Source organism: Taudactylus pleione, unplaced genomic scaffold (genome assembly GCF_031769625.1).
Source record: "Taudactylus pleione unplaced genomic scaffold, aTauple2 ptg000154l, whole genome shotgun sequence".
Classification (NCBI taxonomy): Eukaryota; Metazoa; Chordata; class Amphibia; order Anura; family Myobatrachidae; genus Taudactylus; species Taudactylus pleione.
The window spans coordinates 3457229-3482042 of record NW_028284556.1 but is presented as its reverse complement, the minus strand read 5'-3'; the positions used below and the strand labels follow the sequence as shown (position 1 = coordinate 3482042).

Genomic DNA, 24814 nt, shown 5'->3' with positions numbered 1-24814 from the left:
TTGGGAGGTGGCTACACATAGGAATAATTTGGTCTGACAAATATTTTTCAAGGGTCTGAGGATAAAAAAATTTCCCACCTTCCATGATGCGAGTGAAGATTTGAAAAGAGAATGGAGTAATATATTAGATACTTGTTATTTTTCTCTCATTAACCTTATCCTCAAGGAAAGGAGAGAAACTCAGAACCATTAATGAGAGAACAGAAGTTTTACAGACTCTGGTACAGCCATTTGAGAATCTACCAGAGTTTGTAATCCTGGAAAAAGATATAGAATTAAAAAATCAATCAAAATACTAAAGAATTAATAGCGAAGAAGCAAAAAAAGTTAAAGAGGGATCATGACTTTCATAAAAATGGAAAATAAAGAACAGTAAAAGAAACCATCAAAAAAGAAAAAAAAAAAATCAACAAAAGATCAAGATAAAAAAAGATAGTTCTCACATAAAAGGTTTAGAATGGGAAGACTTTAATACCCCCAACAAAAAGACTACAAAAAAAAAAAGGGTAGGTTTTGCTGGGAAAAAATGTTTTCCAACCCGAAATATCCAAGATCTAATCCAAGGGAATATTATGAGGATTTCGAAAAAAAATTGGACCAATACATATAAAAATCATAATAAATTTAAAAAAACAGGATAGAGATGAATGGGTATATCCAAGAAGGTCATATAGAAGAGACAATAGATACTATAGAAGAGATTATAGACCCTCATTAGATCAATCCAATAGATTTGACGTCTTAAAGGAGGATAATTATCCTATGGGTTCCCCTTTTTTAGGGAGACAGAAAGTAGGTCGAATCCTGAAATCTTTTAAAGTAATACAAAAAAAAACAAGTGGTAAACGAGGGGGGCTAAAGAAAAAAAAGAAAATATAAAAATAAAAAAACATGAGATAATTCAGGATGAACAAAAAATATTAGATGATGTAAAAATTTTTAAAGTAAAAAAAACCTTGCAGACATAGAAGAAAAAATATTGAGAAAAGGCCTCAAATTTGCCCCCTCTAATGATATAGATTTTAAAATGTTCATTGACGTACATAAGTTTGCGTGCAAATTAACTTTTAAGAAATTTTTTGACATGAAAAACGATAAAATTAAATAACCTAGTAGAAATAGACATGGAAGAAACCATATTTAGGAAGAAATCTACTTTCTATCCAGTACATGTAAAAGGAGGTACGATAGATTGTTTTATTAAGTCAGTTATTGAAGATTTGAATATTATGAAAAAGAAAGAGGAAGAATAGTAATCTTACAAAGAAAGAAAGAGAGGCTATAAAAACTCTCAAAAAAGATCCCTCTATTGTGATTAAACCCTGTGATAAGGGAGGAGCAGTGGCTGTATTAGATAAACTTGATTATATTAAAGAAATTGAGGGGCAGTTAAATAAAGAAGGAACTTATCTAAAATTGAAAGGAGATCCTACGAATAGAATCAAGAGTAACTTTTTGAAGTTCCTCAAGAAATATATGGACTTAGGAGTTATTAACAAGAAGGAGTTTGATTTTTTTTAAATGTGGAAAATCCTAAAACTCCAGGTATTTATATCCTGCCTAAGGTTCATAAGAACCCCACTACCCCACCAGGACGACACATAATAGCAGGTATGGGAAGTGACTACTAATTTTTCAGAGATGATAGATTTTTATTTACAGCCTCTGGTTAAAAATACAAAATCGTATATTAAGGATACGTTAGATATCATAAATAAACTGGAAAATATAGAAATGGCTGATAATATATACTTGATAACCGCAGATGTTACGTCGCTATATACGATGATAGATCATCAGGATGGATTGGAGAAACTAAGATGGTCTTTATCACATACTGATCTAACAGAAGGAATAATACATTTTATCCTGGAAGGAGTTGAGTTTATTTTAAATAACTATTTCTTTTTTGAGGACAATTACTATGTACAAAAGGTTGGTACAGCTATGGATACCAAGTTCGCACCCGAATACACGAATCTCTTTATGGCCCATTGGGAACAAGATTCGGTATGGAAGGAGCCGGGTGCGAACTTGGTATCCTGGCATAGATTGATGATGTGATATTTATTTGGAGGATCAGATTTGGAACTAAAATCTTTTTGTGAACGACTAAACGGGAATGGTAAAAATAATAGACTTACATTTGAAATTAGCCAAGAATCTGTTCATTTTTTTGGACCGAACACTATATATTGAAGGAAAAAAATTACATACAAAAGGGTATAGCAAACCCACAGATTCTAATAGCTATATGCCCAAAAATAGTAACCACCACCCTAATTGGCTGAGGGGGATTCCCAAAGGCCAATTTATTAGGTTAAAAAGAAATTGTAGTGATGATTCTCATTCCAGAACACAAATATTGGAAATGGGGAAGAAATTTACAACTAGGGGATATGATCCTGAATATATAGAGAAAGCAAAAAAACAGAAGTAATATCGATGGATAGAAAATGTATTTTAAAGGGAACCAAGAAAGAGGGTCAACAAGAATACTAATTGGGCTATTATTTCAGGTTTTAGTTCAGATTTAAAAAATGTAGAAAAGATTAAAGAATATTGGGATATTCTTTTAAAGGACCCTGCTTTAAAGGATATAGGACCTTATTCAGAGGCGGCCGTACGGTCTACGACTGCCTCGATGTTTTGCCAGTGCGCATGCGCACGAGGGAGCCGGCTCCCTCCTGCGCATGCGCGAGACCCGCTACGACCGACAGCGCCGGTCGTAGCGGGTCTCTTTCCAAAGGGGGCGAGCTGTCGATGTTGATTGACAGCTCGCCCCGTTTGGAAGGCGGGCCGGGGGGGTGGCAGCCCAAACGGAGGCGTTCCCATGGGAACGCCTGCCATTTGGGGGAGGCCCCACTGGCATCACTAGTGATATCAGTGGAGAGCTTCCGGCTCTGACAGAGCCAGAAGCTCTCCGGGGCTTACGACAAGTGAGACCCTACCCTAGAGTCTCGTCATAAGCCCCGATGGTCGCTGACCATCGCGACAATCACCCGAGCGGTCGTTAGAGCTGTGGGTGTTAACACACAGCCTAACGACCGCAACAGAGGCGGGCGGTCAGGATGCGAATGGCCGCCCAGTTTCTGAGCGACCGCTTGCATCCTCTGAATGAGGCCCATAATCCCCAACAAACCAGTATTTATGTATCACAGAGCAGCTAATCTCAAAGACAATCTCGTCAAGAGTGCATTACCTTATGAGACCCCTAACCCTATACGAAGAAAGGGTTTTCACAGATGCGGGGATTGTATTACGGCAAGGCGGTCCCTGCATCTAAAACTAAGATTACTAATTTTATAGTAAAAGGTGAAGAATATAAAATTAACAGCTTTATTACCTGTCATAGGGCGAATTTTATATATTTATTGAAATGTAGGTGTGGTTTGATATACATAGGACGTACATCTAGGTCCTCAGAAACTCTAGCGGAGCATATCAGAAATGTTAGGAAAGGGCTGAATACACATACTCTGTCAGAAAATTTTAGAGTATCTCATAACTGTTCTGCCAAAGATTTAATGGAGTTTATGGGGATACAAAATATTAAAATTCTAACTGGAAAGACAGGGATATTGAGGGGAACCTTGCTCGAGCAGAAATGCAATGGATATTTAAATTACAAACATTGACACCTGGAGGGTTAAATGCCAACTTTGAGCTGAAGTGGTTGTTATAAAATTTTTTATAATTTTTAAAATTTTAAGATCTGAATTTTAAATATTTTATATTTCATCTATTTTTGTGTCAGAGAGGAGGATTTTAATATTAATCTTGTTTTTATGGAAATACCTCCTATTTTATACCTCTGACCTATTAGGAAATAATATCTCTAGCTTGCGTTCCAAGACATGGAACGCATAAATTACCAACAGTTGAGATACAGATATGTGGAGGTAAGCTTTTGGCTTGCGCTTCACCACATATGGAGACTCACATTCCGGTTTGCGCTCCACTACATGGAACGCAGCAACTTCCGGGTACAGAGGTAATCATATTCAGATTTTTTTAATAATTAAGCTTATAAATAGCCTGCCGATATTAGCGTCAGACCACCGGTCCCGGGGAGGATGTCTATTATATCGGGGAAGGGTTTATTCTTTATATGATATGTTTGAATTTTGATGTATTGTATGTAAATTCTGTGATTTTGTGAAGTTCCAGTTCTGCCCTATTTGTAAAGGGGGAATGAATAGTATAAATAGGAGAATATAGCACAGTTCCCATTGAATGCCTTGAGAAAGACTTGTTCGAAACACGTTGGATGCTGGGAACTGTGCAATTGAAAAGGACCAAAATTTTTGAACCCTTGGACTATTGGAGGTATTTTTAGGTGACTACTGTTGATCTGGACAGCTGTACAAACTTACCATCTATGTTAACACTATATTACTCCCTCCGTCTCTTGGAGAACAATAATCTGTGGACTTCCTTTGAATTGTGGTGTTTTTTTATGAAGAAGAAAAATTCATGTTTTTAAAGTAAATACATTTTTCATTACAAAATAACGTGACTTTTGCATATGAGATCCAGTGGAGAAAACCCAAATAAAGATACCTTTACAGGAGGAAGACACATATAAATTATGAGAGTAAAGCTGGCCACACACTACACCAACTTACATCCAACCACCCAACTTGTTGATTGGTTGGAATGAAAATCTGGTAACGTATGGGAGTAAATGATGATCAGCAATTTGCTCCTAAATGCCAGAAAACTGATGAAAATGGTCGTTCAGACAAGTTTGTTAAATGTTTGATCTAAACTATTTGTTCAAACAACAGTTTTGGTCCATTTTCCAGCGTTTGGGAGCAAATTGCTGATTGTATTCTTTACTAGATTTTCATTCCAACCAATCAACAAGTTGGCTGATTGGATGAAAGTTGGTCTAGTGTGTGGCCAGCTTAAGGTACGCTTTCCCTTGAATAGATTGTGTCGTCTATAGAGTAAAAGATACCTTAATGAGCAGGTGTATATGTAGTTACTAAGTGAGTAAGGTATATTACATATCACAATTATTACTTTTTTAATGGATATTACATTTTTTGGGTGGATACACATTGAGTGCTAATTTTGAAGATTCCCATTTACACATATGTCTTTATGAAGTGAGGAAGAACGTTTAAAGAGTTTATACAGATTTTGTCTTTTGTTTTCCTTTTCATATTGAAAAAAACTTTGAGTGAAAGAAGCATAAAGAAAAGAAAAAGGATAAAGAAACTTTTTTTTTGGGACATTTGGAATATTATTCGCCTGTTTCTAGTTATCGGGAGCGCTCTTTGATCCTATTCTAAAAATCTATTTGTATATACCATTGTTTTCTTGTATTTTGGGCAAGAGTAGTATAGGATTGGAGCTACAGCATACCGTTTTAGTTGCGCCCAGACATCTCCTTACTATAAATTGTGTATAGACATAATATATGGTGTTGCAAACAGGGGATAGGATAGCTACCTTGGGAACACCAGAGGGTAAAAAAAAAAAAAAAAAGGCATGCCAGGACGAATGTGGGCGTTCTGCACAGACAGTGTCCTGTTTAAAGCAGATCATTCAAATTGGGCAGGATGGAAGGAATATAAAACACAATTGAGGCAGGGGAGAGAATGTACATGAAGGAAACCGCATCCGGAACAAACAGCTGAAAAGACACCTTTTCTAGGCAAGCCCTTAACTTAGGACGGTGATGTAAGTGACGGAAAAAAAAAAAATGGGGTTCAATTATGGCCATATTTAGACAACATACTGGTGACATGTCTTAAATGCCATGACAATACAACCAAAATAACCTTTTTGCAGAAGCCTGGCAGGTTACGAACAGGGAAAAAGATTCAACTTGTCCTTTCACAGCAAATAAAGATTCCTGGATGTGAAAACAAATACCATACCAAAAAAAAAAAAAAAGCTGAGGAAAGGGGTCTACAAATACAGTAGTAAAAAAATAAAAATCCATAACAGTGTGTTGTGTGTAACAGTGCCAATTCTAGCAGGTATGGCACCGACCAAGAAAGAGGGCACATCTGTGCATGCCTGAAAATGGTTTGTGGCTACTTAGGGGAGGGGCCGCACGACACACACCCTCCATCCAAACACTCCAGGAGGCATACCCAGCACTCTAGGAGATGCTGGGCTGTCCAAGCTTTCCCTGCACTGTGATTAGATGGAGGAGTAAATAAAATTTCTAGTAATATATATAATACCCAACATAAAATACTGAAAAATTACTTAAAACAGTAACACACAAAAAAATTATAAAGTCCAAACTTAGTATTACCATACAATTACCCCTCTAGAGACAATAATGAACCACACAGCTATAAATAATCAGCGGGTGACCATAATTTCACAAGACTGTGCATATCAAATTGAAGGGTCACAAAAAGCATTACACTACCTTCTAACAGGATTATATCTTACTGAAGAGAAGCGGTTTAAAAGTATAGACACTGTGTCGCAGCTGAAACCAGCACTTAAACCAAACCAGCATAAGCATGCACAAATTAGCATAAACTTCAGTTTGTTAGGAAAATTCAATGGTTCGGTCACATCCAATGTTAGCGCATAAGTATAAAGCAGTGTTCATTCTAGGGTAGGCAAGGTGCAGGGATGCCATCATAGAAGAGCACGCATGTGCCCGAAAACCCCCCCAGGATTTTAGCACTTAAAGATAACTCAATTTCTCCGATTCCACAGAGGAAACTGGAGCTCAAGACACTGGGGTATAGACGGTGGTAGAATAGAGCCTGGCACTTTACACAAATTTGAAGTGTGACCGGCTCCTCCCCATCTATGCCCCATTAGCCCCAGTTAAGGAAATGGAGCCAGAGATGAGACTGAGAACAGATATGAAGAAAATAGGAGAAGGAAAATTCCCCAGGATGGGACATCCCATCGGAGAACACCACAACACAATTCATGCAACACAGTCACACTCAAACACACAAAACTGTAAAAGAACTGGAGCAGAAACAAAAACTTCCAATGGAAAAAAAAAAAAACGGTAAACAGCGCTGTCCAATATCCTGTTTTCTCCTTCATCCACTAGGAGACATCCCAAAGTTTCCCTCCCGGGTGGGAGAGTGCTGAGAAACCTGCAACACCCTGCAGCCAAAACTGAAATCCTAGGCTGCAAAAAGGTATCAAAGCTGTAAAGGCGAACAAAAATTATGCAGAGAAGACCACGTAGCTGCACGACAAAGATGAGACGCAGAAGCACCCACGGAGCACGTAGAATGTGCTGAAATGGTTACAGGTGGAGGTCGACTTAAGCCTGCTGAATAGCTAGAAAGATCCATCTGGCCAAAGTCTGTTTAGAGGCATACCAACCCGCTGGGCCGCCTCAGAGAGGATGAAAAGAGCATCCAATTTGCGCAACCCCGCTGTATGGGCCACATAGCTACAGAGGGCCCTCATTATATCCAGGGAATGTGAAGCCCCAGACGAATCCAGCAGAGCTGGGACTACAATCTGTTGATTAATGTGGAAGGCCGATACCACCTTTGAAGAGTATGAAGCTCAGCACGATCCTCATGAAAAACCAGATAGGAAGAGCGACACGACAAAGCCCCAAGGTCTGAAACACCTAGTTGAAGCCAGGGCCAACAAAAACTCATCCAAGGGTTCAAACACTGCAGACTGAAGAAAAAAAAAAACCACACACACACACGACAACAGTACGATGTTGAGACCCCAAGGCAAAGTAGGCGGAACAAAAGGGAGGCTGGACGCTAAGTACCCCCTGAAGAAAAGTCTGCACTTACGGAAACAGGGCCAAGCAACGCTGAAAAAAAATACAGTTATAGGCATAAATCTGCGCATCCAGTGAGCCCAAGCAAAGTCCAGCATCTAGACCCCTCTGGAGGAACAATATAAACGAAGGAAAGTGGAAGGAGGCGGCGGAAGAACCACGACCCTCGCACCAGAACACACGATTTCCAAATCCGATGGTAATGAGCCGATGTAATCGGCTTCCTAGCTCTAAGCATAGTAGGAATCACAGTCCTCGGAATAACATCTTCTGAAGATGTAGGTCTAACCAGCCACACTGTCAAACGTAGCAGAGGTAAGTTAGGGTACACAAAACGGACTCTGCTGAAGAAGATCAGATCTCAGGGGAAGAGAACACGAATCGTCTGCCAGAAGGAGTAGATCGGAGTACCAAGCTTGACTAGGCCAGTCCGGAGCCACTAGGATGACTGTTGTGGACACGCACTTGAGAACTCGTGGAACGTGTGGAAATGGCGAGAACAGGTACACTAGGCTGTACGGCCAAGGTATCAACAACGTATCTGCTCCGATGGTCTTTGGTTCTGGAATAGTAAAGAGGCCGCTGATGATTGATCCTGGAAGCCATGAGATTTATCTGCGCCCTGCCCCAACAGCGGATCAACTGCTCGAAGATCTCCAGATGCAGCATCCACTCCACAGGATGAAGATCCCGACGGCTGAGATAATACACTTCCCAATTGTCTACCCCTGGGATGAAGATGGCGGAGATGGCCTTGACGTGTTTTTCCGACCACTGTAAGTTGCGGCTGTCCCCCTCTGCCGTTTGATGTATGCCACACCATACGGTACATCTGAAGAGGAGACACCGACCATTGGGACAGAATGTCCAACTGGAATGGCCAGGAATGGAATGTGCTGACCTTTATGGCTTTGAATGAGGCCACTATCTTTGCTAAAAGGTGGATGCAAAGGTGAACAGACACCCGCTTCGGCCTTAGCACAAAGCGTATCAAGTCCTGAATTGCCTGAGCCTTGTCCAGAGGAAGAAACACCTGTTGTAGAGATGTGTCCAAAATCATCTCGAGGAACTGAAGACGCTGTGATGGCACCAGCTGGAAATTGACGATCTTACCGTGCTGGATGAGGATATGATGGGTGAACGTCACCTGTTCCAGGAGCCTTGATAAGGAGGTAGTCCAGATAAGAGACGATAATCACTCCCTGCGTCCGAAGATGACAAATCATCGCCATCACCTTGACCCTGGGAGCGGATGACAGTTCAATGGCAGAGCTTGAAACTGAAAATTTTACTCCCTGATGGCAAACCAAGGAAAACTTTGTGTGGTACCCAAATCGGAACAGGTAGGTATGCATCTTTGATGTCCAGAGAAACCATGTATTCAGCTGCTTCCAATGACTGAATGAAGGGATTCCATATTTAATCTGGGAAAGGACAGGTCGAGATTCAAGGATTTGATATTCAAAATGGGCCTGACTGATCCATCGAGATTCGGAACCAAACAGATTCAAGTAGAACTCGAGTCCTTTGGGAAGACGGAACTGTAATAAGGACCTCGGAGGCAACAAGTTTGTCGATCGCCTTTTGTAAAACTACCTGTTTTAGGGAATCGACAGGGAGGCCTGTAGTAAAGAAAAGCAAACTATCTTGTACCCAAGGGATACAAGATTGCAAACCCAAGTATCGGAACCCCAGGTGAGAAAAAAGCCTGTCATGCCATGTTTTTTGGCTTGGGGTCGGGGCGACGGGAGCTAGAAGCTTGTCGCACTCTGGAGCTGCCCCTCTAAATTGCAGAAGCAGCACCTCTAACTCTGACCTAAAACCTAGAGGAGGGTCGAAAGGAACAAAAGGAAGGGTCTCTAAAAGAGTGCTGGGGGATCGCTGCAAAATAAGGCGAAAAAAGAGGTACTTTTGCCACCCGTGGTCAAAGAAACCCATTTGTCCAGCTTTGGACCTTGGAAATGGAAGGGCTTCCACAGCGAGTTTAGACTCTGCATCAGCTTGCCAAGTCCAGGGCAGCATCTGAAATACTGGACCCTACCTGGCCAATATCTCTAGAGGCATGGCCCAATAAACCGCTGTTTCACGAATATGTTCAGCTAGAACATAATCAGCTCGTGGAGTTTTGGATCGTAGACCTTCCGCCTACTATTCAGCCCATTTTTCTACTGCCATGTTGGCCCAAGAACCGACCAAAGCCGGTCTGAGTAAAACAAAGACATCCATATGAGGAATGGAGTGTGGTTTCTAACTTGCGCTCAGAACCTTCTTTTAAAAGGTCATAGCTTCCAGAACAGGTAGTGTTGTCTTCTTAGACAAATGAGGGACCCAAGAGCCCACAGGCGGAGGAGTATCCCATTTGCTCCTGTTATCTGTGGAAAAAGGATACAGGGAGAGAAACCACCTGGGCAGCTGAAGCTTCCTGTCAGGGTGCTTCCAAGCTGCAGCCAGCTGCTCATATAATTGAAGAGAAGCAGGGAGAAGTTAAGGCGGGTATCCACTACTGAACGATATTGAACGATAACGAAAAGACTGAACGATAACGATATTGTTTACGTTCAGTACACTGCAGGGTGCCCACACTGAACGATATGCTGTTCAGTGCAGGCACAATCAATCATCTGCAAACATGCTGAACCTGACAATATCGTCAGGTTGACCAGCATGTTTGAACGATGATAAATGTCTAAAGGACCAGATGTTCAACCGAATTTATCGTTATCGTTCAACTTTATCGTCTAGTGGATACCCCCCTTTAGACTCTTTGTTTCTTGCCAAACAGTGATGAATCCAATGATTCAGGAAACTCAATCTAAAATATGTAGCACCTCCTGGACCACCAGGATAAGGGTTCCAATACTTTGGGTAGCTGAATCCTCCAACATCTCACCCTCCTCATCCTCCAGAGAGGAGTGTTCCGCATCCAACTCTGACTAAAGAATGTCCAGAAGTGCTCTTTTCTTAGCAGGCTGTCCTACCGCACTATACATGGGTTTAGACGTTAGAGGAGTATCATTTCGACTAAACCATGTAACGAACGGGCTAACCCCCAAGCCTATGCTGGTTTGCTAGCTGAGTCAGAAGCACTGGGACCTTCCCTGGCGCCCTCTCTCTCCCTGTGAGTAGCTCCTAGCTCGGAGGTCAAATCTGACATCACCCCAGCAAAAGTGGCTATCCAAGGTGGTGTAATATTCTGGTTAGATTGGGCAGTATTAGAACGGTCTGATTCACAGGCATCACATAGGGAAAAACCCTCTGAACTAGCCTGCGCAAACTTCTTCTTGCAAATAGTGCAAGCAAACAATTTGAGAGGTACGCTTATCTGTTGCCTTTGCCATCATAACTGTGGAACCCACTCACACAGAACTATCACTTTAGCACAGCAAGAGAAAGTGCAGCTTAACAGGAGATTAGAGTCTAAGATGAGCAGAAATGTATTTGATATATCTACATATACAGAATATCCAACTCCATGTGGAATATAGACCAGCACAATTCTTCGTATGCAAAAATATATACACTTATTTAATGTCCATGATACAATAAGGGAAACAAGCCATCCTTTGAATCAGACATAAGTGTAGACATCAGTACTTATAGTCAAAGTAGAAATCCATGATGTCCCTTGGGGGCTGCTTCTAGATCTGTGAGCATGTGGACATCATGGATTTCTACTTTATGACTATGAATCAGACCTAAGATTAGACATCAGTACTTTTCAAAGTATGGCTTGTTTTCCCTATTGTATCATATATATCCCATAGTGAGCTTCTATGCCCCCAACATGGCCATTCTTACACCGACAACTTAGCTTTTACCCAGCTAAACTGCCCCAGTATTCTCAAAAGTATAGTAAGCGCTGAGCAGCTCCATACTCATGGAGCTAAGTGGGCGCAGGCGGGGGATGCTGCTCAGCGTTTTTTGTGACAGCCGTAGCAGACTGCACTGTCACACTGCCCAGCTGTTAACCACAGCTTCTGCTAATCAGGAGTGGTGGGTATTCTTACTGACTCTTGCGGCAGGGAAGCTGAGCAGGAAGGGGGGCATGCAGGGGACACGAACACGAGAGGCAGGACCCGCAGAGTCTGATGTCACTGTAAATCTTAGGCAGATCGCATTTCCCATTACAATTATGGGAAATGCGATCTGCTTACTAAAAATTTGATAATTAGGGCTTGGAGTAGAATCTTACAAACTCTACTCCAATTGCCCTTTAGTAAATTTAGGCGATACTAAAGCAATGTGAAAAGGGTGTGAATATACCCTTTTTCACTTTATTTTAGTAAAAATAATGTTAACCACTTACTGAAAACATTTTTTTCTTCAAAAAATGCCCCCAAAATTGTCGGGTTTTTTATTAGCAAATTATGTAAACAGCTATTTAAACTAGATTCAATATATATTATATGATGCCAGGTGCCTGATCACTGTGGCCAGCAGCGATCAGGACACAAAGGAGGGGGTGCGGAGGGTGTAGAGGGACCAGGAGGTCCCTATTAAATAGACCCATTCTTTTCTGCCATCGATAGCAAAATGGAACCAGTTGGGTTTTTTCTGCTCATGGCACAGAACTTAGCCCAGTCTCCTGGCTGTCCACTAAGCCCCACCAAATGAGCCCCATCCCTTGTGTTTTCTTTTTTTGCTCACGGTTTGCAAGACACCCGGCAGCAGAGACCATACAGTTGTGAAAACCATCAATGGTTCACCATAGATTGTTATTGCACCATCAATGGTTATCACCGATGGCACCACCGATGTAAAACCACAGATGGTCATGCCTAGAACACAGAGAGACAATACAAGACAAGCGTGAACTTGCCAGTTACATGGTTAGTGCAAGAAGGGTTTAACTGCCGTACTTATTTTTTTGTACTCCTGTGCCCAATATGAAACTTATATCAAAGAGATTGTAGTTAAGTGTATAAAATACTTTGAGAAAAAAAAAAAAAAAAAGTGTTTAATTTTTTTGTACATAGATATTTAAGGTCAAAGATCACATGTGACCTTGAAATGTTAAAGTCAATATTTAAAATAAAAAATTGTTTTATCAACATTGATTCCTTAGCTCAAAACAAGACCAACATGAAAGTTTTATCACAATTAGAAGCAAAAGTTATGATATGTTTTAGTTGACCTTGCAAGCATAAATTAAATTTTTTGTCACGTTTGCAAACCTGTAGCATAAACACCGTGTATCACTGAGGGTTAAAAATGTATATATAAAAGTTACTTTATGCCGTCTATCATCCTACCAAATTTCCCGAAAATCTGAGATGGTCGGATTGAAAAGTTACTTTTTTGTGATAAATTGGCATGGAATGACCCTTAACCACCTGTGCTCAACCATGGATCTCTCTAAAACCTGAACTGTTGGGGAGCCTTGAGGACCGCATTTGGGAATCTCTGGTCTAATGCTTAATGCTCTGATGGATGCAGAACATTTGGAGTTACAGGCACAAGAAACTAATTTTTAAATACCCAGATAAAAGCAGTCAGAGCGCCAAACTTTCTTGCCAAAAGACAAAAAATACCCATTGTAATGATAGCCATGGAACATTTCAAAGAAAGGAAATATTGGTAATCAATCACAATTCCTGTTTTTGCAATACACTTATTTTATAATTTCCAAAAACTAAACAAGAAATACCTTGGACTAGTTTGAGCTGCCCAAAGGTAACAGCAATTCCGAGGGTCATTTTCAGGTTCTTGAAAAGTAACGGCAAACACAGGAACTCTACCTCCTTCAACCTGAACATGGTATCTATCCCAAAAAAAAAAAAAAAAAGAAGGAGGCAGCATAAGTTTAAAACATATTCAAATGTTGTTTGAAACATCTAAACCTGTACTTTAACAGTGTTAACTGAAACAAATACATACACTCATTTTGTTCCCATGTCCTGGCAGTCAGGACTAACGGATACCACCACATATGTCCATCTACAGGTGCAATCATTGCAATTACCAGTCACACATGAGGCAGTGTAGAGCCAGTGAGTACTTAACAAGCACACCTACCAAAGTAAAGTTGACCAAGTTCCCAACTAGCAAACGGGATATAAATAACAGGCACATAACCCCTTACCAAGCAAATGGAAAATAGATGACTATTTTGTCCGCTGTCTGATTTGAAGTAGCACAATTACAATAAGAATGGCTTATTGTATTGTATTGGTGCTTGTAATTAGAGGGGGATTCAGGGGGGCAATACCCAGTGACTGGCCAGCGGTAGCTGCATGTCACAGTTGAGGCAGCAGTTCCTGTACTAGTTCTCTCGCTCATATATATATATATATATATATATATACATAATATGAGATATGGTAAGAACTTACCCTTGTTATCTCTATTTCTACGAAGTCCATAGGGTTCCACAGGATACCTTGGGGTATAGGTGTGACGTCAGTCGCAGGGCACCAAAGAGTTAAGCTTTCAGCCTCCCAGGATGCACTAGGTCCCCCTCCTATACCCCGCCCCCGGGCCAAGGCACCTCAGTTAGTTACCAAGCCATAGGCCGGAGGAGGAGAAGGAAGAGAGAGAACAAAGATCTGGACACATACAAGAATCACATTCTCACCAGAGGGAGACGGAAAACCGGTGACCAGAGCAAAGCCCATCTGCAGCACAGGTGCGACAGGGCGGGAGTCCTGTGGAACCCTATGGACTTCGTAGAAATAGAGATAACAAGGGTAAGTTCTTACCATATCTCATATTTTCTACTTCAGGGTCCATAGGGTATCCACAGGATACCTTGGGGATGTCCCAAAGCAGTATCCTTTAAGGGTGGGGACGCTCCTGTGCAGAAAGGAGAATCCGCCGCCCGAAGGAAGCATCCTGAGAGGCGAAGGTGTCAAACCAGTAATACCTCACGAAGGTATGGACAGAAGACCACGTAGCAGCCTTGCAGATCTGAACTGCCGAGGCACCACGTCGAGCTGCCCACGAAGGACCCACAGACCTAGTGGAATGAGCCTTCAGAGAAGGAGGGACCGGTAGGCCTTCATGAAGATAAGCTTCAGAAATAGCCATACGGATCCAGGCTGCCAAAGTTTGCTTTGAAGCAGGCCAACCCTTTTTACAGAAGCCATAGAGGACAACAAAGCGTCCGACTTCCTAAACAAAGAAGTGCGGTCAACATAAGTCCTTAAGGCCCGCACAACATCCAAAGAGGCCTCACCCACGGAAAGACCCGGTGAGTTAAAGGCCGGAACAACTATTTCCTCGTTAACATGAAACTGGGAAACAACTTTGGGAAGAAACTTGGGCCGAGTGCGGAGCACTGCCCTGTTCCCATGAAAAACCAAGAAAGGGGGTCTACGAGAAAGAGCCCCTAACTCAGAAACACGTCTGGCTGAAGCAACGGCCAGAAGGAAAACAGTCTTAGCTGTTAGCCATTTAATATCCACTGAGCCCAGTGGTTCAAACGGCGGTCCTTGGAGAGCCCTCAGGACCACAGCCAAATCCCAAGGCGCCACAGGTGGAACAAAGGGCGGCTGAATACGGAGAACACCTTGCATAAAGGTGCGCACATCCGGGATTGTAGCAATCCTACGGTGAAACCAGACAGATAGGGCCGAAACCTGTACCTTCAAAGAAGCAAGGCGAAGCCCATGATCTAGTCCCGCTTGCAGGAAGGCGAGAATCCGAGACAGACGAAACTCCCGCGGTGCATAACCTCTCGGTCGACACCACTGGAAGAACATATGCCACACGCGATGGTATATCCTCGCGGAAGACGGTTTCCGAGCTCGTAACATGGTACGCACCACAGAGCTGGAAAACCCCCAGGACCTCAGCATGGCCGTCTCAACAGCCACGCCGCCAAAGACAGCCGAGTCAGGTCCGGGTGAAGACAAGGACCCTGAGACAGAAGGTCCGGTCGTAGCGGCAACCGCAGAGGACTGTCCACGGACAGACCCTGAAGGTCTGAGAACCAGTGCCGTCTGGGCCACGCGGGAGCTATCAACAGGAGCGTCCCTCCTTCCTGTTTGAATTTCCGGATTACCCGTGGAAGAAGGGAGACCGGAGGGAACAGGTATGCAAACCTGAACGTCCACCGGACGGACAGAGCATCCACCAGAGACGCCCCTTCGTCTCTTGTGCGAGACCCGTACACCGGCAACTTGTTGTTGTGCCGGGACGCCATGAGGTCGATTTCTGGAAGACCCCACCTGTCCACCAGTAGTTGAAAAACGTCCGGGTGCAGGGACCATTCCCCTGGATGAACGTCCTGGCGACTTAGAAAGTCTGCCTCCCAATTTAGCACTCCCGGGATGAAGACCGCTGATATGGCCGGAAGATTGCGCTCCGCCCAAACCAGGATCCGAGAGACCTCTACGAGAGCCGCCCGACTGCGAGTTCCTCCTTGCCTGTTTATGTAGGCCACGGTGGTAGCATTGTCCGACTGGACCTGCACCGGGTGACCCTGGAGAAACCGCTGTGCCTGCAGGAGAGCATTGAAGACCGCACGGAGTTCCAAGATATTTATTGGAAGCTCCGCTTCTGTCGGTGTCCACCTGCCCTGGAACAAGTGTGGACCCGAAACTGCTCCCCAGCCCCGAAGACTGGCGTCCGTTGTCAACAGGACCCAATTTGGAACCCAGAACGGACGTCCCTTGTTGAGGTGGGTCGTCTTTAACCACCACGCAAGGGACAGGCGAACCTCCGGGGTGAGCACAATCGTCTGGAACTTCAGAGACTGAGGCAGCCCGTTCCACTTGGACAGGATCAGGTGCTGCAGAGGTCTGGAGTGAAACTGGGCGTATTCCACCATGTCGAACACCGACACCATGGAGCCCAGTAACCTCATCGCCGAGTGTAAGGACACCCGGCGGCTGTGCAGACAACTGCGCACCCTTGACTGTAAAGCAGAGATCTTGTCCTCCGTCACGAAGATCCTTTGCTGTCCCGAGTCCAATAAGGCTCCAAGATGCAGAATCCTCCGAGACGGGATTAGAGTGGACTTCTGCCAGTTGATTAGCCAGCCGTGCCATTGCAGCAGTGCAATGGTCAGGTCCAAGTGGTGTAACAGGAGCTCTGGAGATCCTGCCACCAATAACAGGTCGTCCAAGTACGGCAACATGCGGACTCCTTGCAGCCGCAGAGAAGCCGCCATGACCGCCATAGCGTCCTGTAAGTTCAATGACACCATGTAGTCCCCAGGTTCCAGCGCCAGAATGATGGACCGTAGGGTCTCCATCCGAAACTTCGGTACCCGCAAAGACTTGTTGAGTGCTTTGAGGTTGAGAATCGGACGATATGACCCATTGGGTTTCTGTACCAAAAAAAGATTTGAATAGAAACCCTGGCCCCTCTGGGAGAATGGAACAGGCACTATAACTCCAGCCTGGAGCATAGTGTGCAATACCTTCCGCAGCTCCGTAGCCTTGTTCCGGTCTGATGGTAGACCCGTGGTGAAGAATCGAGCCGGGGGTCTGTGCCGGAAGGAGAGGGCGTACCCGTGAGAGACCACCTCCAGAACCCAAGTGTCTGTCGTAGTGAACGACCAACACCGGGAGAACTGCAGCAGGCGGCCTCCCACCCTGGGATCCCCCAAGGGGAGACCCGGACCGTCAGGCCGCAGGCTTGTCATCTGGCTTGGGGGCCGGACGTCTGGTACTCCATGCCTGTTTCCGGGGCTTGACCGATTTCTTAGGGCCAGCCTGTCGAGGAAACGACTGTGGTTTGGGCCTGCCCTGGGCCCTAGATGACCGAAAGGACGATGGTCCAGAACCAGAAGGAGCAGCGGCCGACGGGAGACAAGCAGATTTGGCTGCGGCCAGCGTGGCCACAATCTTATCCAGATCCGGACCGAAGAGAACTTCTCCGGTAAACGGCAACGCTTCCAGACCTTTCTTGGATCTGCGTCCGCCTTCCAGGATCGCAGCCACAAGGTGCGACGAGCAGCTACCGCTGCTGAAGAAATTCTAGACACCAGAGTACTAATGTCTAGAGCCGCCTCGTTGATGTAGGTGGCCGAATCACGGAGATTGCCAATCAACTCCGCCTGTTCGGCCGGACAGTCGGATTCAAAAGAAGCCTCTAATGAATCCGCCCAGCGCTCCATCGCTCTGGCAACCCAGCAAATGGCCATAGCCGGCCGTGCTGCCCCCCCTGCAAGGGAATAAGCAGACTTCAGGCAGATTTCTACCTTGCGGTCCGTAGCATCCTTAAGGGAGGACATGGATGGCATCGGCAATGTGGCACTACGGACAAGACGGGTCACGTGAGAATCCACCTGTGGAGGGGATTCACACTTAGCAAAATAATTATCCGCGAACGGATAAGCCACCGCCAGGCGTCTCTGCGGCTGGTATCTTTTGCCAGGTTGTTTCCACGCCTCCTCTAAATGGTCCACCAACTGACCCGAAAGAGGAAAGACTGTGGCATCGCCCTTCACATCTTTGAAAAAGGCATACTTAGATTTAGCCGCTGGGGGAACTTCGTCCTCAATCACCAAGGCTGTGCGGACCGCCCGAATAAGTCCAGGAATATATACTTTGGACTTAGCATCAGCGTCCTTAGTATGGAAAGGTTCCTGATCGTAAGGATCCAGAATCTCCCCATCATCAGACGTCCCTTCGTCATCCTCATAAGGAGCGGACAGAGACGCCACCGGCCTTTTATGAGGCCGCATCACAGACTCCCCTTGCAACACATCCGACAAGTGCTGTACAGAACTCGTCAGGGAGTTAACCCACGCTGGCTCCTGAGAACCCGGGAGCGGGGAAATAGGGAGACTGTGGGGTACCACCAATTGTCGTGGGAACCCCTGCATGGGTGACGACACCACAGACTGCTGGGACAAACCCATCGGAGTAAACGCGGGCTGCGGAGCTAACTGGCCCACTAAAGCTGTTAACGCCTGAGCGAAACAAGCCCAGGGCGGCTCCTGTACCGGTGCTGTAACCGTAATAGGCCGCGCCATGGACAAACACTGCCGGCAAAGGCCCTCCGCGCTACCCTCCCCCTCCGCTAACGGTACTTTGCACGTGGTACACTGTAGCCGGAGGGGAAAATCACTTTCAGACATGATGGCACCACGTATGTGACCTCTCTCACCAATTAAGTATTAAATAGGCGAGAGACCACCCTGCAGCACCGCACCGCAAGGGCTTTAGCAGAAAGAACAGGGACAGTAATAAAGCTGACAGTTTAGAGAAGAAAAGTTACAGGCAGCGCTAGCACAGTCACATACAATGCAGAGAAATAACAATTCCTGCACTAACAGCGCTGATCACTCAACTACACAGACACAGGGCCTGGTAGGACACAGCGCTGCATACACAGACCTGAGCCACAGCGGAGGAGAGGTATGCGGGGGGACCCAGACCACGATGCTTCCTTCCAGACTTCCAGCAGCGTTCACCATGCGTTGCAGAGAAGATGGCCGCCGAGGAGCAGAGAGAAGCTGGCCTGGGGGAGGAGCGCTGACACAGGACCAGTCAGCACAGTGCAGAGAGGGCTGTGTGCAGCGGGGGAGGCACCGGCTGTGAGACAGGGAAGGCGCGCTCCCCTGGCATGCATTTAACCCCTGGGACGCCGCAGCGCTACCGCTCTGCTGCGGTCCGCTGTCCCAGGGGGTAGTGGAAGCGCAGGTTGGTCGCCTGGCTCCACGCTGCAGCCAGTCCCCAGGGAGCCCCCTGCCTGGGGACTTAGGACCATGTGATCAGCGGGGACCCACCGCGGAACCCCGCTGCTTACCTCTGTCCCCCTTGAATCCGGCCATGGTCCGGAACATCTGGGGTCACCGCTAGCTGTGACCCCAGACGCCCACCAGCATCCCCGGATCAGTACCGGCGGGGTGTAGGGAAGACAGCATGGACGTCGGGACTGACTGTCCATGCTGTTCATCCAGATGTGCAGCCACAGCTGCATGAAGAAAAAGCTTCAGGGGCTCTTCTAGCCCCCACTCCAACAGGTGCACCCGACTCCGGCCGGGCACCAAACTAAAACTGAGGTGCCTTGGCCCGGGGGCGGGGTATAGGAGGGGGACCTAGTGCATCCTGGGAGGCTGAAAGCTTAACTCTTTGGTGCCCTGCGACTGACGTCACACCTATACCCCAAGGTATCCTGTGGATACCCTATGGACCCTGAAGTAGAAATATACACACACACACACACACACACACATATATATTATATATATAAAAAATAACCTGTTCGTTAAAAGAATAAATAGAATATTTGCTTCCAACATTTGAGGGTAAAGGGGAAAAAAATAGGAAAAACACCTATATCATTGGCACACCGAACAGCCCTGCTTAAATTGTGGCAACAATGGCGCTCGACCTTGTGATAACCACAATTAAAAAAAAAAAAAAAAAAAAAAGCAGAGAACCCACATATTTTTTTTTGTTTGTACACAGAATGCCACTTGTACAAATGGTATCCAGCAAATTTAATTGTAATCCTCACAGTACTAGCGACAAAAATTTGTTTACAACAGTGATTGCGGTGAGTGACAAAATATGTGGGTCCCAGGGACCCTCCACTTTTAAAACAAAAAAAATGGGGTCCTACCTGACCATTTCTGGGTCCCATCATAATTTATGCTTTAGAACTCCCCAAATGCCTCTCAGACCTCCCCTAACCCCTTACAAATGATGCCACACAGCCATGCCCGGCCTTTACACATTATGCCACGCAGTAATGCCTGGTCTTTACACATTATGCCATGCAGTAATACCCCTTACAAATTATGCCACACTGCCATGCCCAGCCAGTACACATTATGCTGCATATTAAAGCCCTTTAGCCCCCTATGCATTGCCCCCAGTAGTAGCCCCCCCTATGCATTGCCCCCAGTAGTAGTCCCCCTATGCATTGCCCCCAATAGTAATCCCCCTATGCATTGCCCCCAATAGTAGTCCCCCCTATGCATTACCCCCAATAGTAGTCCCCCCCTATGCATTACCCCTACGCACTACCCCTAGCTGTCCCCCTAGGCATTGCCCCCAGTAGTAGTCCCCCCTATGCATTACCCCTAGTAGTCCCCCTATGCATCACCCCCAGTAGTTGAATCCCTATGCATCGCCCCCAGTAGTTGAATCCCTATGTATTGCCCCCAGTAGTAGCCCCCCTATACATTGCCCCAGTAGTAGTCCCCTTATGCATTACCCCCAGTAGTAGTCCCCCTACGCATTACCCCTAGTAGTAATCCCCCTATGCATTGGCCCCAGTAGTAGTCCCCCTATGCATTGCCCCCAATAGTAATCCCCCTATGCATTGCCCCCAATAGTAGTCCCCCCTATGCATTACCCCCAATAGTAGTCCCCCCCTATGCATTACCCCTAGCTGTCCCCCTAGGCATTGCCCCCAGTAGTAGTCCCCCCCTATGCATTACCCCTAGTAGTCCCCCTATGCATCACCCCCAGTAGTTGAATCCCTATGCATTGCCCCCAGTAGTTGAATCCCTATGTATTGCCCCCAGTAGTAGCCCCCTATACATTGCCCCCAGTAGTAGTCCCCTTATGCATTACCCCCAGTAGTAGTCCCCCTACACATTACCCCTAGTAGTAGTCCCCCTATGCAGTGCTCCCAGTATTGGTCCACCAATTTGCCCTTTAGTGACCTGGGCCTAATTGCCCAGGTCACTCACACCTATTGTGGGGCAGATACCTTCAATTGGGCCTAATGCCCCCTATGTAGCCCGGGCCTTGTGCCCACCTATATACCCCAGGCCTATTGCCTGAATTTATCCCACGGGCCTAGAGCCCGACATCCCTGGTGGTCTAGGAAGAAGTTAAATAACGGTGGCCCAAGGCCGCCTACCAGAACGGTGGAAGAGGCTGCGGAGGGGGAGCTTCGTTAGCCATTTTTTTTCCACCCCCGCAGTCCTCTTCGGTACTCAGCTTCATTCTTGTGCCGCTAGCCGGTCCTAGCCAGCGGCGCCGAATCTTCCTTTGTCCTCCTGGATCACGCCATCTTCTGGCCTCTTGCGTGGTTTGCTTAATATGCATAACATATTATGTTTAAGATAATCAGGTTGTATTTGGGAGTTTTGGCCCTGTGAAAGCTGGCATGTTTAGCTCACATGAAGCTTTGGGTTGCTATACATAGAGTATAGCGGCGAAGACCCAGTGTCTGGGGTCTGTGGTAATAGGACGGAAAGGTAAGAAACTGTATGGAAAGGTTAGCAAGGTTCAGAGAGATATAAGTTCCTTATGAATATCTGAGCTGTCACGGGTACTGGGAACCTGTGGAAGGCGTGAGTTAGTCAGGCGGATTATTAACCTAATCTCCTATATCAATAAATGTAAGATATCAGCTGTGTTGTTTTCACTCGATGCAGAAAAGGCAATTGACCGGCTATCTTGGCCTTGCATGTTTCAGGCCTTACAGACTTATGGCTTTTGCGGCAGCTTTGTTCAGCTATTAAGGCCCTATACTGGTGGTCTCCAACCCATAGCTCGCGAGCTACAGTTAGCTCACGGCTGTAATTTGGGTATCTCTCCCCTAGCTGCAGTACTGCAGAGTCAACTAGGAGGAAATGACCTCTGACAAAGCCGTGGGTGGCGCAACGGGGAAGCGCATCAGGTGATTGCCATAGGGCAACAATACATGACGGATGCCATCTGGTCATCACAGGAGTCAACTGCATTTGGGACAAGCGACTCCTGTCCAGCACTGCCGAAAAATCACACAGCTGCCCTGTCTATATCTTTTGCTCCTCTAATGTACTTACCTCTTTGGAGCTGGTAATTAAAAGTGAAATGTGCAACAATATCATTGTATTAATTAAATGCATTGTTGTTTTCTATTAAAAAAAATTTTAATTTTGATTAAATGATCAAAATTTTTTTCGATTAGCCAGTTTTTATTTTTTCTAAAAGGTTAGTAGCTCTTTAGGTTTCATTTTTCTCGAGTAGCTCACATCTCAATTAAGGTTGGCGACCACTGCCCTATACCATAGTCAGTCAGCCATAGTCTTGACTAATGGACTTTCTTCACCAATGTTTACCTGGGGTAACGGTACGAGACAGGGAAGTCAACTTTCGCCGTTGCTTTATGCCTTAAGCATAGAACCTCTCGTGGCCAAAATTCAGGACAATCCCAATATCAAGAATGTGTCAGTACAAGGGTCGCAAAACAAAAGCTCTGTTCGCAGATTATCTATTAACCCTGACATCACCCTTGACTTCGCTGCCTAATTACAGGCTGAACCATGCGCTTATGGTGACAGTTCGGGGCATAAAGTAAATGGAACTATATAATCGGAGGCTTTGGTGTTCAACCTCCCTCCTCCCACACAGAAGCTTCTATAGATCAACTTTGAATACACCTGGCGAACTAAATCCTTCAAATATTTAGGTATTACCAATACAAAGACGTACAAACAGCTATTACAGGCTAATACACCTCTACTTCAATCGATCAAAAAGGACCTATCCAGAAGGGCTCCCCAATGCATTTTGTGGACAGGTCGTGTTAACACAGTTAAGATGAATAAAATTCCCAGGTTATTATACCTTTTTCAAACAATTCCAATTGTGGTCCCAGTCTCTTATCTCCATGAGGTTGAATCATTATGTGGCTACTTGTGTGGTCCGGTAAAACACCAAGATGTAGTAGGATCTGGTGCTTTCCATTTTTGATAGATATTTTTCTGCAACACAATTTAGCCATAAGATCATGGCACTCAGAGGAGGGGGAGTAAGAAATGGGTATTACTTGAAAATGACTTGGCAGCCAGTTTTCTTCCATAGCTGCCCCTTCATACAAGACCAGCCTCGGTTCAGGAAGTTCCCTGCGTAACGGCTGTCCTGAGAGTTTGTGACAAGCTAAATAAAAAAGTTTAAAAGTAGCACCCGACCCAACCCACCTAAACCCTCATTTCCCACTGGGGTGCATGGGCCCTCTTACCTCAATGCGTGTCTGTTATTAGCCTGTTTTGTTCTATAAATGTTTCCAATTGTAAAGCGCAACGGAATATGCTGCGGTATATAAGCAACTGTTAATAAATAAATAAAATATGCAACTTTGGATATCAACTGGGATAACTACAATCCTGCAAATTCAGGGTGATTTTGCGCCCCAAAATTTTACAGATGTGTGAAAAATATAGTGTCTTCTAACCATCAGTTCATATATTTACAAATTGTAGTATTATTCGTTCACGCAATAAACCCTACTCCATTTGAGTGTAGATGCAGTGTTCGCAAATACGCGCTATCGCACGTATTTTACCCGATGTCGGGCACTGGGGACTCACTTTTAGAAAGTTCTCGGGTCCCCGGGGACGCGCTGTGCTGTGGCCAATCCCTGACAGCTGGCTGTAGCACAGTGCGTGCCCCTGAGAAAGAGACAGCGCTGTCTGTTAGAGCAGCCAATGAGACTCAAGTGTCTGAACCCAGCATCGGCACAGAGCCGGGTAAGCCACCGCAGTGTGTACCTGGTGAAGGAAGCGCCTGGTCCCTTCCACCCGTGTCGGCAGTAAAGTGGCGGAGGGCGACGCTCGGCTCCGGGCGCAAGCCGAGCGGAGCTCACTGCCTGGAAACCAAGTAGCGGCGGCGGTTGTTTGGCACTGGCCGCGAGTCAATAGGAGGCAGACGCGACGAGCCAATCGGGGCTCGCCGAGTCATATCCACACCCACTCGCGATGTCTTCAATAGATGCCGCTGAGCGGGAATGTTCAGTCCGGTGGCGGAGGGGAGGAGTGAAGACCTCCCGAAGACAAGTGAAGGAGCGGCACAGCAACAATTCCAGCGGCCGCGCAAGAGGCCAGAAGACGGCGTGATCAAGAAGAAAGAGGCGGCACCGCTGGCCAAGACGGGCCAGCGGCAGAAGAATGAAGCTGGGGACCAAAGAGGACTGCAGCGGTGGAAAAGAAAAGAGCAATCGGAGCTCCCCCCCCCGCAGCCTCTTGCCACCGTACGGGTAGGCGGCCGTGGTCCACCTTTATTTACCCCTCCCTAGACCATCAGGGTTGTCGGGGACTAGGCCCGTGGGATAAATGCAGGCAATAGGCCTGTGGGTATATAGGGGGCACAAGGCCTGGGTTACATAGGGGGAATTAGGCCCAATTGAAGGTGCGAGTGACCTGGGCATTAGGCCCAGGTCACTAAT

At 45.7% G+C, this 24814-nt stretch overlaps 1 protein-coding gene across 3 annotated transcripts in view; it reads right to left on the bottom strand.

Annotated features, from left to right (window-relative positions):
• Positions 1-24814, bottom strand: part of AHCTF1 (AT-hook containing transcription factor 1) — a 222981-nt gene that overhangs the window by 185947 nt on the left and 12220 nt on the right. For all 3 annotated transcript variants that reach the window (XM_088474344.1, XM_088474346.1, XM_088474345.1), the window contains one exon: positions 13398-13511. In XM_088474344.1, the coding sequence (XP_088330470.1) occupies positions 13398-13511 (114 nt within the window). The remainder of the gene's footprint in view (positions 1-13397; positions 13512-24814) is intronic.